The 12979-nt window shown below is 41.2% G+C and overlaps 2 protein-coding genes across 3 annotated transcripts; one reads left to right on the top strand and one right to left on the bottom strand.

Moving 5' to 3' along the window:
• Positions 1–305: 305 nt before the first annotated feature.
• LOC106953793 (uncharacterized) lies at positions 306–8718 on the bottom strand. 2 transcript variants are annotated; one of them, XM_015042826.1, is made up of 8 exons: positions 8646–8718; positions 5229–6651; positions 3724–3831; positions 3559–3615; positions 3298–3456; positions 2925–3084; positions 2642–2742; positions 306–952 (listed from the first exon to the last, which is right to left on the bottom strand). In XM_015042826.1, exons 2-8 carry the CDS (start codon positions 5238–5240, stop codon positions 788–790), a joined length of 762 nt encoding a protein of 253 aa, XP_014898312.1. In that variant the 5' UTR covers positions 5241–6651; positions 8646–8718; the 3' UTR covers positions 306–787. The 2 variants fall into 2 exon arrangements, with proteins under 2 accessions (XP_014898312.1, XP_014898313.1); XM_015042827.1 differs by having other exon boundaries at positions 5229–5605.
• On the top strand, positions 6896–12626 carry asb15b (ankyrin repeat and SOCS box containing 15b). Its single transcript, XM_015042818.1, has 14 exons — positions 6896–7162; positions 7400–7502; positions 7629–7681; positions 7968–8099; positions 8190–8354; positions 8668–8774; positions 9244–9382; positions 9508–9679; positions 10029–10189; positions 11121–11265; positions 11346–11501; positions 11594–11696; positions 11793–11946; positions 12025–12626. Exons 1-14 carry the CDS (start codon positions 7114–7116, stop codon positions 12183–12185), a joined length of 1800 nt encoding a protein of 599 aa, XP_014898304.1. The 5' UTR covers positions 6896–7113; the 3' UTR covers positions 12186–12626.
• The last annotated feature ends 353 nt before the right edge of the window (positions 12627–12979 follow it).

Genomic DNA, 12979 nt, shown 5'->3' with positions numbered 1-12979 from the left:
CATGACTGAAACTGATTGACTCTGAAACTGAGGCATTAAAAACCTCCCAGCACACTCGCAGTGGCTGAGGAGCAGCAATAGTTCACTGTGCAATGGCTTCGAAGCACAATGACCGGATTCAAAGGCCCTCTGGCCATGGCTATCTGCCATCTGGTCAGATCTTTGATTCATAAAGTCGGACATTTGTCGAACTGCTCAGAGTGTTGTTTGTGACTAGTAGGTCCAAAACTGGTGACAGATAACAGATCACAACAATGTCAACAACAAGAACAAGAGAGGTATCGGTTCTTTTAGGATTCTTTTTCTTTTAGGAATGGACTTGTTTTTTCATAAACTCCTTAAAAGACTTCAAAAGACGTCAGTACAAGAGCAGTTTGGAGTTCATGTTTGATTGTATAGAAATGAAAGGACAATCACTTCGACAACTCGCTTCATGAGTGTTGCTCCAATTCAAAACAACAAGGTTCTCTGAACTGTGGAGAATTGTACTGATGTGATAAGTTCCCAAATGTGACTCAGCGCCACCTTGAATGGCTTTAAAGTGGCTTTTAACTTCACAGAACTGAACAGCTATAGAGCTGTGATTCACCAGCCAAAACAAGATCATGTTTTTACTTTGGCAGCCAGTTTCGGAGAGGATAACTCGTGTGTCGGACTCAAGAGCTGGGGGAACTTTGCCAGCACATCTTTCCCTTTACACCAGCTCAGCTCCCTCTCCTCCAGTTCCTCTGGCGCTCAAGCAGGAAAAGTGACAGACCACACTAATTTTTCTATGCTTTATCACGCTTCATCCACTCTCATGTTCAGAGATTGCCTCCCCCGTTGGCTGGCTGTCATCGGCGTGGGTGAGCGTTTGAAGTGGGATGGAGACGGACACAGTTGGGATCATGTCAGGAGATGCGGTTTGGCCGTTTGAAGTGTTGCACGCTATTAAGTTTCTCCCAGACTTAACCTACAGGAAAAAAAAAAAAAGGTAGAAATTATTACTAAAAAAACAAAACAAAAACAAACAAGTAAACACCAGCACAGCTAGCAGATGATCATAAAAGTGGCCATGACATTACAAAAGGCTCCAAATACTATCTAAATATTTGATGAGCTGCAGTCAAATTTACAAGCCTCGCCTTCTTGGAAATGCTCTCTGAAATGTGGGCAGATAATCTCATAGGATTTGTTAGACTGACCAACGAAGAGATACAAACACATAAAAATCAATGTGGGAGGAAATTCAACGTCCAGAATTTCCTCTTAAAGAAAGCTTTTTGTCTTCAGTAACCAAAAAAGGCAATTAACCACTTTTGTGGTCCAGGGTTAAACAGTCTGTGACTTGGAGTCCATTTACCCAGAGAGTTGGGAGTCAAATCTGAGAGTCATCGCACACTTAACATAACCGTGTTCCAGGTCAAAGGTGCTTGCCGACATTTTGTTCTTTAAAACTGTAGCCACATGTAGACAAAAGAAGGTTGTGTAAAGATGAGGATATTCCTAGTAATTATTGCAGTTCCCACAACCTTTTATTCATCGCTAGTATAAAAATTTAACACACCATCCATCTGTAAAAAACAAAATCTCACTACTGTCCTTCCATGTATTTAACTAACTGTCCAAACTGTCTTTTCATTTCTCATATAGCTGGTGCATACTGCACTGAGAATTGAATGAAATTACAGTGGACTCCTGCCTATTTGGGGATCAGTGTTCACAAATTCATCATTTTGCTGATTTTTCTAAGAGTGTTTCTGAAGGATTCTCAAGTATAGATGGATTTATGGTGGTGGTTTTCTACTCGAAACTTCAGAATTTCATTAAATAATCAGTATTAATTGTATCTAGAAGGTAAGGATAATGGTCTAAACTTAGATCTGGAAATGACACCTGATAATTGCTCAACTTGGAAAAAAGGGAACGGTTTTGCTAATTGTTGAGAGACTAGTAAAATAGGACAACAATAGTAATTTTATGTATTCAAACAGTAAAGGAACATGTTAACAGATAAATATTGTTCAACATAATGCTTCTCTAGGATTTATATGCAAAACAATTTTAATTAGTAAAAACTGGGGCTCCAGTTTTCCCGTCCGAATTTCCACTTAAGGGCATTTTCTTGTTATATTTCCAACAATGTCTATCACATCAACACTTTAATACCAATATTGGCAGGATATTTTGTTAATGAGCTAACACATTTTTTAAATATTGAAAAGTTTTACCAAAAAATTTAAATATATATCGTGATAGTGCTTAATTGTATTTGCTAGCATACATTTGCTAGTATGCTAGCAACTGTTAGCATTTAGCTAGCATTCACTCAGTCATTTCCCTCCAAAAAGTGGCCAAATTGTTTGAAAAGCATTTCCAACAGTATTCCCTGACTTTGTGAGAGAACGTAAGCCAACAATTATTCATAAGCTTAATAACATTTAAGATCTTTCTTGATAAAAACTTTCCAAAGCTCACTAGGACTATTTGTTGTGGTGGTTTCAACTCCTAAGCGACCAAAAGGTTTGTTTTCCTCGGTTTTTTTCAGTTCTCATTTCTATTTCCCACTTGTAATTTAATATAACACGAGTTACACTTATTGTCCCCTTCATACTTTTATAATCACAAAGGTTTGCAAGGTGAAATTCCAAGGTCTTCTTACCTGCCAGACTATCAGCACAATACAGGCTGTGAAGGGGATTAGCACCAAAAGCAGAGAGCTGCTCTTTAACCATCTGTATTTACGACTCTCCTCCTGACCTTCTGCAAGAAGAGAATAATTGCAGCTGTAATTGAATATGCTTACACATATGAAATAAGATAGTGGACAGGCATGACATCACACTTTTTGCATGACATTAGATCAATAAGTGTTATCTAATTCTTCTCTGTGGTTTCAAGGCATCCGTTTGAATAAAACTGCCAGGCGCAAATAAATGGTGTACCTGCTGTTTGCTGATGATTAAGGCATGGCTGTGGCTTGCAAGAGAAACTCGATGTTCCTTGAGTGGCTGCACGCAAGAGGTCTTGGATGTAGTCAAAGTAAAGTCCGGAGAGCAAGCTCCTTTCTCGATAGTGACACTGGAAGACCTGCATCGCTGTTTCCTGTGGGATCAGTCAACAAACCATCATGAAATAATTCACTTATGCAATTAAACATGCTAAACAGTCATATAATCTTCCTGCAGTGCCGCCCTCAGAGCTGAAGTTGTTTTGCAATGTTCTGTTTTTTTCCCCTCATCTGTAACCTAATAAGTAAAATATTATGTGCGCACTCAAGAGAAGAGCACATATCGAGTGGAACTGCCTGTTACCCACCAGCTCTTCGTGGTCAAAGGTGAGGCGTAAACTCTTAAGCATCGTGATGAAGACGTTGATGTCGTCTCTGTTTGACGACATGGCACCAAACATGCCGGCCAGCTTTTCAAGACTTCGCTCCAAAGGATAGATATTTAAAACCACCCAGCACGTGCCGGCCTGCGATCCAGGTAGACAAACAAATGGCTTTCTTAGTCGATATGAAATCCACCATTCCTTATCCAACCGTCTCTCTGTATCTCATCGATGTGTTGTACGTACCACCTCTTTGGGAACGTAACTGACAGGAATCTCATAATCGGAGGGGATATTCTGCTTCTGCGGTGGAAATGAAAGGCAGAACAGAGCAGCGTCCGGGTCAGAAACAAAACGCAAAATACCACAACCGGATAAATGATGCTGTCAATATGAGGATTGTGATCTCACCAATTCAGACAGCTTGCTCACATCATCAGTTATTGGCGTCCCAAATTTCCCAGAGCAGAGATGCAAACTTGAAAACAGACCCAAGAGGACACAAGTTGTGCTGATGATCTAAAGCCGAGACATAAGATATCAAACAATATTTTGGATCTACTTGTTCACCATTAGCATGCTTTTAGATACTTACACACACATAAAAAAAAGTGAGTATGACCTGGCTAAGGGGAATGGTGGTATTTAATATGGCTGATATGGCTCTTTACCAAGGGCGGCATTTAATCAAGGAGTATGAACACATTTTTCATATTCTCTGACAGTTTTGTGACAGTTTTTTTTATTTAAATTTCCACTCAGTAGTAAGGGAGCACTAATGTAAAGAGCTATTGAGGTTTTTTTTTTTTTTTAAGAAATTTCATCTACATTTGAACTCCGTCGTTCTAAATCTAAAATTTTCTGTAGTTTTATTTTCTGTAGTTTACTTATAAAACTTTGTACTTAAGATAGTACAAAGTTTAAAGATGCTAATGGATAGCATCTTTAAAATACAGTTTGAAATGCAGGAAACCTTTACTCTATTTAAGAAACCACAAAGAGTGTTAGTTTGGGATTTTTAGCGTCAGAAAGTGTGAAGATGGCAATATTTAAATGGCTCAAACCTGGACTGAATCATCCTATTTTTTTTATTCCACGCTCATTCTTTATTTATTTTTTTAAAAGTTTTTTTATTTAATTTTTCTTTACAAAAAAAGTTCACGGACTGGTCAAATATGTAAAATATGTAAGCGAAAATAAAGCATTATTGTGAAAATATTACATGGATCCTCTAAAAATTTTAAATTCATCTTTAAATAAAAAGATTTAAAATGTCAATATTTCAGACTAACTGACATTTTCCTCCATTTTGTTGTTAGTGGACTAAACAGCTTTAGGCAATCAATGCAACAGATGAATTAAGACCTTATAATAATATCATCTTAAATTCTATTTTTTAAATTGATTTCCCAGAAACAACAAAAAACAAAGTGAATTGCAGCTCTAAGTCAAAGCTTCTGGTTTTGGATTAGTGCTTAAAAACTTATTTTTTTTTATTTTCTCAAAACTTTTATTAGATTTCTTAAACCTTTCCCTTTGCAGCCCCTTTTCTTGCAGCCCCTTTTCAGCACAATGTGGAGCCACAACCATGAAGCCCTCAGAACAGTAAATCATCTTCTAATGGAACATTCTTTATTAGTTGCCGTTTTTCACGAATGCACCTTTAAGCTTTCAGTTACAGTAGGAACAATATTTATTGCATTGATTCATCTGTTCTATTCTTTTAAGAAGGTGTCAGTTTCTGCAAATCTAAAAATGCTCCATTTCTGTTTTTGTCATTTTGAGCCTCAAAAATGAGCAGTAGCTGAAACAGCTGTGAAAGGGAATGAGAATTTTTTTTTTTTTTCAAACCAAGCACCAGCAGAATGTTAGACAATGTGTTAAATATTATGCAAAAGTTGAAAGAATCGACTTACTTTCTTCCTCATATGGAGCAAGGGTCCAAGGTTTCTCAGATCCGCCTCATAAAATTCAGTCTCTTGCGTCTGCAGAAAGAACTCAGAGCTCTGTGCATGTTTGCATGCGTGTCGATGATGTCCAAATGTGTAGTGAAACCCGAGGATGGGCCAGCAGTCTGCTCTCGCATCAGACAAACTGGTGGGGTCTTTTTTTTTTCTTTTTTTTTTGACGTGGCGGAGAGGCCGCCTACAAGCTGAGTCATTATGTCACGCTCTGACGCCGTCTGAGACTTTTCCATAAACTCCCACGTATCAATTTGGTCATCGGGAGAAGTGGGTGCTTGTTCTCCTTGCGAGAATATTTCACTTGGAATATGTCAGGGTTATTCCCCAAGCTGTTGTTTGTAAAAAAAAAAAAAAAAAAAAAAAGAAGTGAGAACAGGACGACGGGGAGTAATTAAGATGTTATTTCTTGCTTTATTTAATCGCGTAGACTTATTATGTTTTTGTTTGTTTATTGGATTTCTGGGCTCCTGCGTCTCGGGCGTGCACGTGCCAACGTTTTGCAACGCAAACCCCAGCTCATGGTTTCTCCTGATAAGTGGACCCATGTAAAAGCCATTATCCGTAATTGATTTCCATTACCAAATCAATAGCTGTCACAAGGGAGAGATTCAGGAAATGAGGAAAAGCAAACGATTTAGAAAACCAAACTCTTCATTTCCTGAGGACGGCACAATTTGCTTGTCCTCTAGTCGAGGCTTTCTCAGGAGGGCAGTAGTTTCCTCTACACTCCAAAGGCTCTAATGCCAGGTGAATTATTCATTCATCTCAGCGGTAGACTGGCAGTGTCTCTGCTAATGGATTCAGTCATGGATTATGCTCATTGATATCAGTCAGCAGGAGTGCATAAAGGATTGTTAAGCGTAGCCAGCTGAAACGCTAACTTTTGCTGGAAGTTGGCGCAGGTAGGTGTTGCAGGAAGTCAGAAAAGCAGCCCTTAGAAAGATGAGAAATGATTTCTATCATTTTCCTAAAACGCCTTCTGTAAATATCGAGGAACTTCTCCAGCAATCTCAATCACTAATCAGTTCAACAATGACTTGTAAGTTGACTGAGGTTGTTTAACGTTCATCCATTGCGAAGATGTAATCTTTCCCCTGAATAAAAGACGGCGAGCTTCTAATGTTTGACAAATAATCTGTACTGAAATTTAAGTTTATGTATGGTTTATCCACCAGCTTTCCTTAGAAAAAATGTCACAAACTATACTAGCGAACCCAAAAGAAGACAAAGATTGCTAAGCAGTTCAAGTGTTTCATGACAAATTTTGGATTTTTTGGGGGGTGAAGTTGAGGGTCTTTGAATGGATATGTGTGGCTGAGTGAGGTAAAGAGAAAGCTGCAGCAGCAGATTCCAGGAGTTTTCCCATGGTGAGGATCTGTAGATGGAAGAGGACATGTTAGATAAATTCACTTAGAGAGATAACTTCTAATTGCTCAGAAAGGAGTCAGCTCTAACTGTGGAGCTGCCCTAGAGCTGCAGGGGGAAAAGAAAAAAGACTGCGTTGTTGTTAAACTAATCAGCTATATTAGTCTTACTTGGACGACTTTATTATTATATTCCGAGCTAAAAAAAAAAAAAAAGTGAAAGAAAACGTGCAGATATTTGTTCCCCCCTTCCCGCCAACAACAGATCCGTTGTGTGTGGCATCGCTGCGCAAACTTGTCATGTGGGTTTCATCCGCATGTCAGCGAAATGATTCGATTTGAATGTCGGCAGTTTCAGCCGCTGGAGAAGTGAAAGAAATGACAGACAGCACACTCTGAGCTTAGTCATGACGGTTAAAGTAGGCCACTTCTAATAATAACGCAGACCGCCGAGGACCCTGCAAAACAAAAACATGGAGGCAACTCGCTGGAGACATCAAGGACACTCACTCACACCGACAGGTGAGGGACGGATATCGCTAAATAGCATGCGGCAAGACGTCGTTTTTACGTACGACTGCGTGACACTAACATGTTTGCATTCGACCCTCATTCCTGCGTGAGCTGCAGTGATACAGTTACCCTTTAACAAGCTGCATTCCCAAAGGCAGACGAACGCAAACCACAGACATACGTGAGCTCAAAAATATTTTTGATTTTTACAAACTCTCTTTCTTATCACATTTCCCCGCTATACAGAAATGGAGGACCTTGAGCAGGAAGGCATTAATGAAGAGCTGATTGAGCTTGCCATTCTGGAGAGCATTCAAGATGCCTACAAGTGTTCAGTGCCAGAATACTGGTATGCAAAAAAAAAAAAAGAAAAAAAAAGGAAAGATAAAATCAAATCATGCACGAAAAGTCAGGTCTTGGGACCACGCTCCGCCATGAGTATTTTGGGAAAAGTAAACTGTGTTTGTTTCACCAGGAAACAGCCAAACAGTGAAAACTTTATGAAGATCATGTCGGCGATAGACAAAGGTAAAGTGATACACGCCATGTAGATACGAGTAATAATGTGCAACAAATGGCCCTAGATTTCAGGTTTTGCGAATTTCTCACTCTCAACTTTATTCGTCTCTGAACTTTGACTGGGCCAATTCTTACACTTGTGAATTTAGCCCCCTCGTTAACGTGAAAAGCTACCCTGTGCCCACTAAAAGGCAGGGAAGGCCTTCCCTCAGCCCCTCCTCTATTCCGGTCACAATCTGCATCCCATGATATATTAATCTGATTTTTAACCCTCTTCAATACTGTATCTCTGCAGGCGATGTAGCTGCACTGCAGCAACTGTCGTGCTGCGCGTCTGCCTTCAGAGAGAGCGACAGCAGGGGCTGGCTTCCTCTGCACGCAGTAGCTGCTCGACCAAAGACAGAAATGCTGCATGTGGTGCTGCAGGGTAAACGAGAGCATCGGGTGGGGTGGGGGGGATTCAGCTCAGCGTTAGATCCTCATCATCTAAGCTGTATTTATTTGTCACCCCTTGCAGCGATGGCGTCCATGGACGCGACGCTAGAAGAGCGGACGAAGGACGGGGACACGGCGCTGACGCTGGCAGCAGAAGCCAACCAGGTGGAAAACATCAAGCTGCTGCTGCGGCACGGAGCCTCGCCGCACAACACAAACAGCAGGAATGAATCTCCTCTGCTCCTCGGTAGCACAATCACGCCGCTGGCCGGAAAAGGCACACACTCTCGCCTCACAGGTGGCCTGACATGTTGAGCCAGTGTGGCTCAACATTGTCAGGATCAATAAGTCAAACTATATCGCCACAGCATAACCACAACCTTCAACTGTTCCTTTCAGATGTCAAACATGCCAACAGTATTTATTTAAGATAGTGTGTCATTTACAGTCACCAAAGTTAATCGCCATCATTAATTCACTGCGTTTTGAGCAGTTTTGTGAAAAAAGAAACCCCTCGCTAAGACGCCTCTTTACTCACATCTACTTTCCACGTGTTGCAGCGGTGAGACAGAGTTCGTGTGACAGCGTTCACTCCCTCATCATGGGCGGGGCCTTTGTGGAGCAGGTGTGTCTCACAAAGTGGACGGCGACTCATGAGGCTGCGAAGGTGGGAGGGTGTTTTAAAGCTGCCATCCAAACGTTCCTGCAAAGTAAATCAAACCCACTTTGGGTATAGTTTATCACGTATAAGACATCAAATCAAGATCGTTTTTTTTTTCCCATTAGCTATTAAGTTGTATAGCTAATGGGAAAAATTAGCTATTAAGTTATAGAACTTAATAGCTAAAGGTAGATTTCAAAGGTAGATTTCATCTTTATTCAAGATGAAATCTACCTTTGTAAAAAAAAAGTGTCTATGCCTATGTTAACATCACATAAGGTAACTGATTAATTTTTTTGAGTTTGTCTACTTTTTTCTCAGTGGGATTTAAGAAAATATTGTGTGAAAAATTTTAAATTCATACTTCATTGCTTAAAAGGACTCTTTTTTTTGTCAGTGCACATAGTAAACAATATTTTCTGTATAATTTCCCCCCCCCCTAAAACAGTTTACTTCCCCGTCTCGTTTTTTTCAGGTGGGTTGTCCAGCTATTCTGATGCTGCTGCTTCGCCACGGAGCCCAGGTTACCGTCAGAGACGGTCACGGCGTGACCGCTATGGGAATTGCAGCGGAGCACGGTCGGACTGAAGCCCTAGAAATACTTATACAGCACGGTAAAACTTTAAAACACAACTATTTAGCTATTTACTCGTCTCTTTTTTTGGCCGCCTGTAATCTGGCCCTGCCTAATTTTCCCAATTTATCCCTCTGTTTTTGTACTTCCTCGGCCCTCCACAAGGGGGAGATGTGAACGCCCGGGCCAGCAATGGGGACACGGTCCTGTATGACGCGTCTGGGTCAGGAAACCTGGACTGTGTCATGCTCCTTCTGCAGCACGGTGCCAACCCAAACGTGGCCAGCTACGCCTGTCAGCTGCCCATCCACAGGGCCGCGTATGAAGGACACACGCTGTGAGTCGCAGCCCGGTCGATTGAGAAAACATGAAGCGTCATTTTGATGCCTTATTCTCGGCTCGTAACAGTTCAGCAGCAGATTCTCGGAATAAAGAAATTGCTCTGCATTAAATATAATTACTTACCCCATTTGTTTGCATCACAACAAGCAAACAATGGAGTGAAAGTTCTGCACAACAGAGTTCGCCACAAAGAGTCCTTTGTTTATCACCGTTTCTCGGCTCAGTTCCTAAAAAACACTGCAACTCAAACCACAGATTAATGACCGCTCCCTCTGTCCTGTTTGGTGTTTTTCACTCTGTTGATTCCTCTTTTTTCTGCCTTCTTCCCCTCCCCCCTTGTACAGAGTCCTAAGAACTCTGATCCCTGTCACCACAAAGAGAGCGATCCGTCTCTCAGGCCAGAGCCCGGTCCACTCTGCTGCTGATGGGGGACAGACTGAATGTCTCCAGCTCCTCATCCAGAATGGTTTCGACATCAACACACAGCTAGATAAACACATCTCCGGTAGGAGCGACCGTATAAGTGTGTGTGTTTGCGCCACCACTTTTACCAAAACGTTGTTGCTTGAGAATTCATACATCTGGCCTTTTTCCATCCATCCATCCATAAAAAAAAAAAAAAAAAATCTTGAAAGTGAGTTTCATTTTTCACACCTTTCACAATTACGCAACTGCCTTGTGCTGGCCTATGTCACATAAAACCCCCAAAAATAAAATCCATTAAAGTTTGAACTGCTTATGTCAAATAGAAAAAGTTGCTTTCACTTACATGCAAGTTAATCATGTGCACCTCAAACATGTGAAATCTGTTTCTGAAAGTAATATTCCAATAATCTGCTCAAACGTGTTTTTCATATATGTCTATGAATAAGTTTGCATAGTAAACAAATGCAACAACCTGTTTTTCAAAATCAGTTTTGCTTACAAACTGCAAGATTTTAGATTCTGCTAATTAAGTCATTAAACTTAATTGAGTTATTACGTTTAATGACTTAATAACTTACACAATCAGTGAAGGGCTCACTCACACAACATTTTCTGGTAACACAGCTATTTGCAGAAACGGGAGCGCCTCAGGATAAGAATGAATGCAGGTCCGAAATACTTTGATTTTAATTTTTTTTATCACAAGTGCTCATTCTCCGCTGGGCTCACCACAAGTAACGCTTTTAAATCTTTGGGTTGTGTGCCGGTTTTTGAGTCTTCATGCTACTGCTCTAAAACGGTTTCTTCCTCCCACCTTACATAGCGAATCGCCACCTGAAGAACTAAAATTTTAACTTTACAGCCTTTTTAACCTATAGTGTTTAATGTATGGAATCGCATGCTCTGCAATTTGTAGCAAAAAAATTAAAAAAAAAATCCAACTTACGCTCACAATTTAGATTTTGATCTACTTCCTGGAACTAACTCGCTGACCTTTTTCAATCTCACAGAGAACTATGGCGACCTGAGGAAGACCCCTCTGTACTTTGCCGTCTCCAACGGCGACGTGACCTGTGCTGAGATCCTGCTGGAAGCTGGAGCGAGAACAGACCTGGACCCTCTACGATGCATCTTGGTTGCCATTCGGGCAGAAAGGTTTGCAGGAGGCAGTCGGTATGTTTTGTCTGACGTACAATAACCCAGATTGCCCTGAAAACCCCATCCGCCGTGTCTAGATATGAGTTGGTGAAGCTGCTGCTGTCCTATGGAGCCGAGGTCAACTGTTATTTCAGAGTGATCAACAACACTGTGTTCCCCACTGCCCTCTACTACTGCCTCAGAGACCACGACATGCTGCGATTGCTGCTCAACAGCGGCTATCAGGCTCACAAGCACGTCGTACACCCGCTGATCATCAAAAGTCAATTTAAACCTAATTTTGAATGACGATATTTACATTTTTAAATATTTTCCCTTCCTGCAGATGCTTTGAGTGCTTCCATAATAAAAGCAAGGACTTGGACAGCACCTGGACTGACCTCCACAATCAGGCCTACAAGATTTACTGTCAGCCTAATGTCATTCCAGTGAGAACTGACACGCATGCGTCCTTTCCTCCTCTTGCTGTAACGAAGAGAGTACGAGGTAACGCTAAAGGAAACCCCCGATCTCTGTTCTTTTAGTTCTGCGAGTTCGTGTCCGTGTCGTGGCTCGCCCATCTGGCAGGCAGCGTCGTAAGGATCCTTCTCGACTACGTCAGCCACATCAGCATCTGCTCCAACCTGAAGCGCATCCTGGAGAGGACTCCTGAGTGGGAGGAGATTTCCGCCGTGCTGGGTAAGACCGTAAACACGACGTGACGTTGATTCGATTTCCTGGTTAACTGAAGACTAATTGACTCCGTCTCCGCTCCAGGAGAACCTCGCCCCCTGCAGCACTTGTGCCGACTTGTGATCAGGGGCAGAATGAACGTCAGGACGCTGAACGACCCGGAGGCCATGGAGGCTGCGCCTTTTCCTCCCAGACTGATCGGCTACCTGTCCTACAGGGCGGACGACCCTTATGGGGGACTCTAGTGACAACAAGATCCGATCTGCAGCGACTAGCTATGAATTTTGCAAATGTGTGCATTTTGTGCAGTTTTTTTTTTCTCAAAACTCTACAGCTTTTACCTAAATCTACACTTTCCTGTATTTATACTGTTTATAACATTGTTGTAAAAGTTGCTAAAGTAGAAGAACGGATGAAAAATGTATGCATGAGAAATAAAATGAGTGATGTCTGGTAAATCTGATAATCACGTATCAGTAATCAGATGCCTGCAAAGCTATTAGCCAGAGAATACAGTGAAGTAGATGAAATAAACTGCAGAAAAGTGCAGCAGAATTTGAGACAAATCTGCAGAATCTATGCGAATGCATTTTAACACTAGTGAAGCTGTTATGGAGCACATTTCTTTTATTCTCACTACATACTCGAATGTATAAGAAAGTAAAAGTATTGTTTTACACGACCAATATTTTCCTTTCTTTTGCTCACACAGTAAATAAAAATATATGTACTTTAATAAAAGTTTGACAATCAGCCCTCCTATTTCAAATGTTCATCAAACCGTCCAATTCAGGAAAAGCTCTTTGAATATGACCCTCTGGGGCCAAAACAAACAAACAAAAAAAAACATCAAGTTTTCGACCCAATTTGCCAAAGAAATGTCTACAAATGGTTTTCTGTAATCGAATAAATACAAAATCTGAAGATTAAGGTGTTGATCTATATTTAAAAAACGTACAACTGGAGCACGAGAAGAACAGGACGGGACTCTGAAGAGGAGCAGCAGGCGGTAGGGCGGGGCAGCGAAAAGATCCAGTAA

Source organism: Poecilia latipinna, unplaced genomic scaffold (assembly GCF_001443285.1).
Source record: "Poecilia latipinna isolate Pla-1442-1.1 unplaced genomic scaffold, P_latipinna-1.0 Scaffold603, whole genome shotgun sequence".
Taxonomy (NCBI): Eukaryota; Metazoa; Chordata; class Actinopteri; order Cyprinodontiformes; family Poeciliidae; genus Poecilia; species Poecilia latipinna.
Note: the sequence above shows the minus strand (reverse complement) of the source record. Positions and strands in the feature narration are given on the sequence as shown.

Coding starts and splice junctions, on each gene's coding strand:
- LOC106953793 (XM_015042826.1), bottom strand. Junction 3,457..3,558: donor GTTACGTTCCCAAAGAGGTG/GTACGTACAACA, acceptor CCTGGATCGCAG/GCCGGCACGTGCTGGGTGGT. Junction 2,743..2,924: donor TAATCATCAGCAAACAGCAG/GTACACCATTTA, acceptor CTCTTCTTGCAG/AAGGTCAGGAGGAGAGTCGT.
- asb15b (XM_015042818.1), top strand. CDS start 7,114: ATGGAGGCAACTCGCTGGAGACATCAAGGACACTCACTCACACCGACA. Junction 8,100..8,189: donor GCTGCATGTGGTGCTGCAGG/GTAAACGAGAGC, acceptor CACCCCTTGCAG/CGATGGCGTCCATGGACGCG. Junction 9,680..10,028: donor GCGTATGAAGGACACACGCT/GTGAGTCGCAGC, acceptor CCCCTTGTACAG/AGTCCTAAGAACTCTGATCC.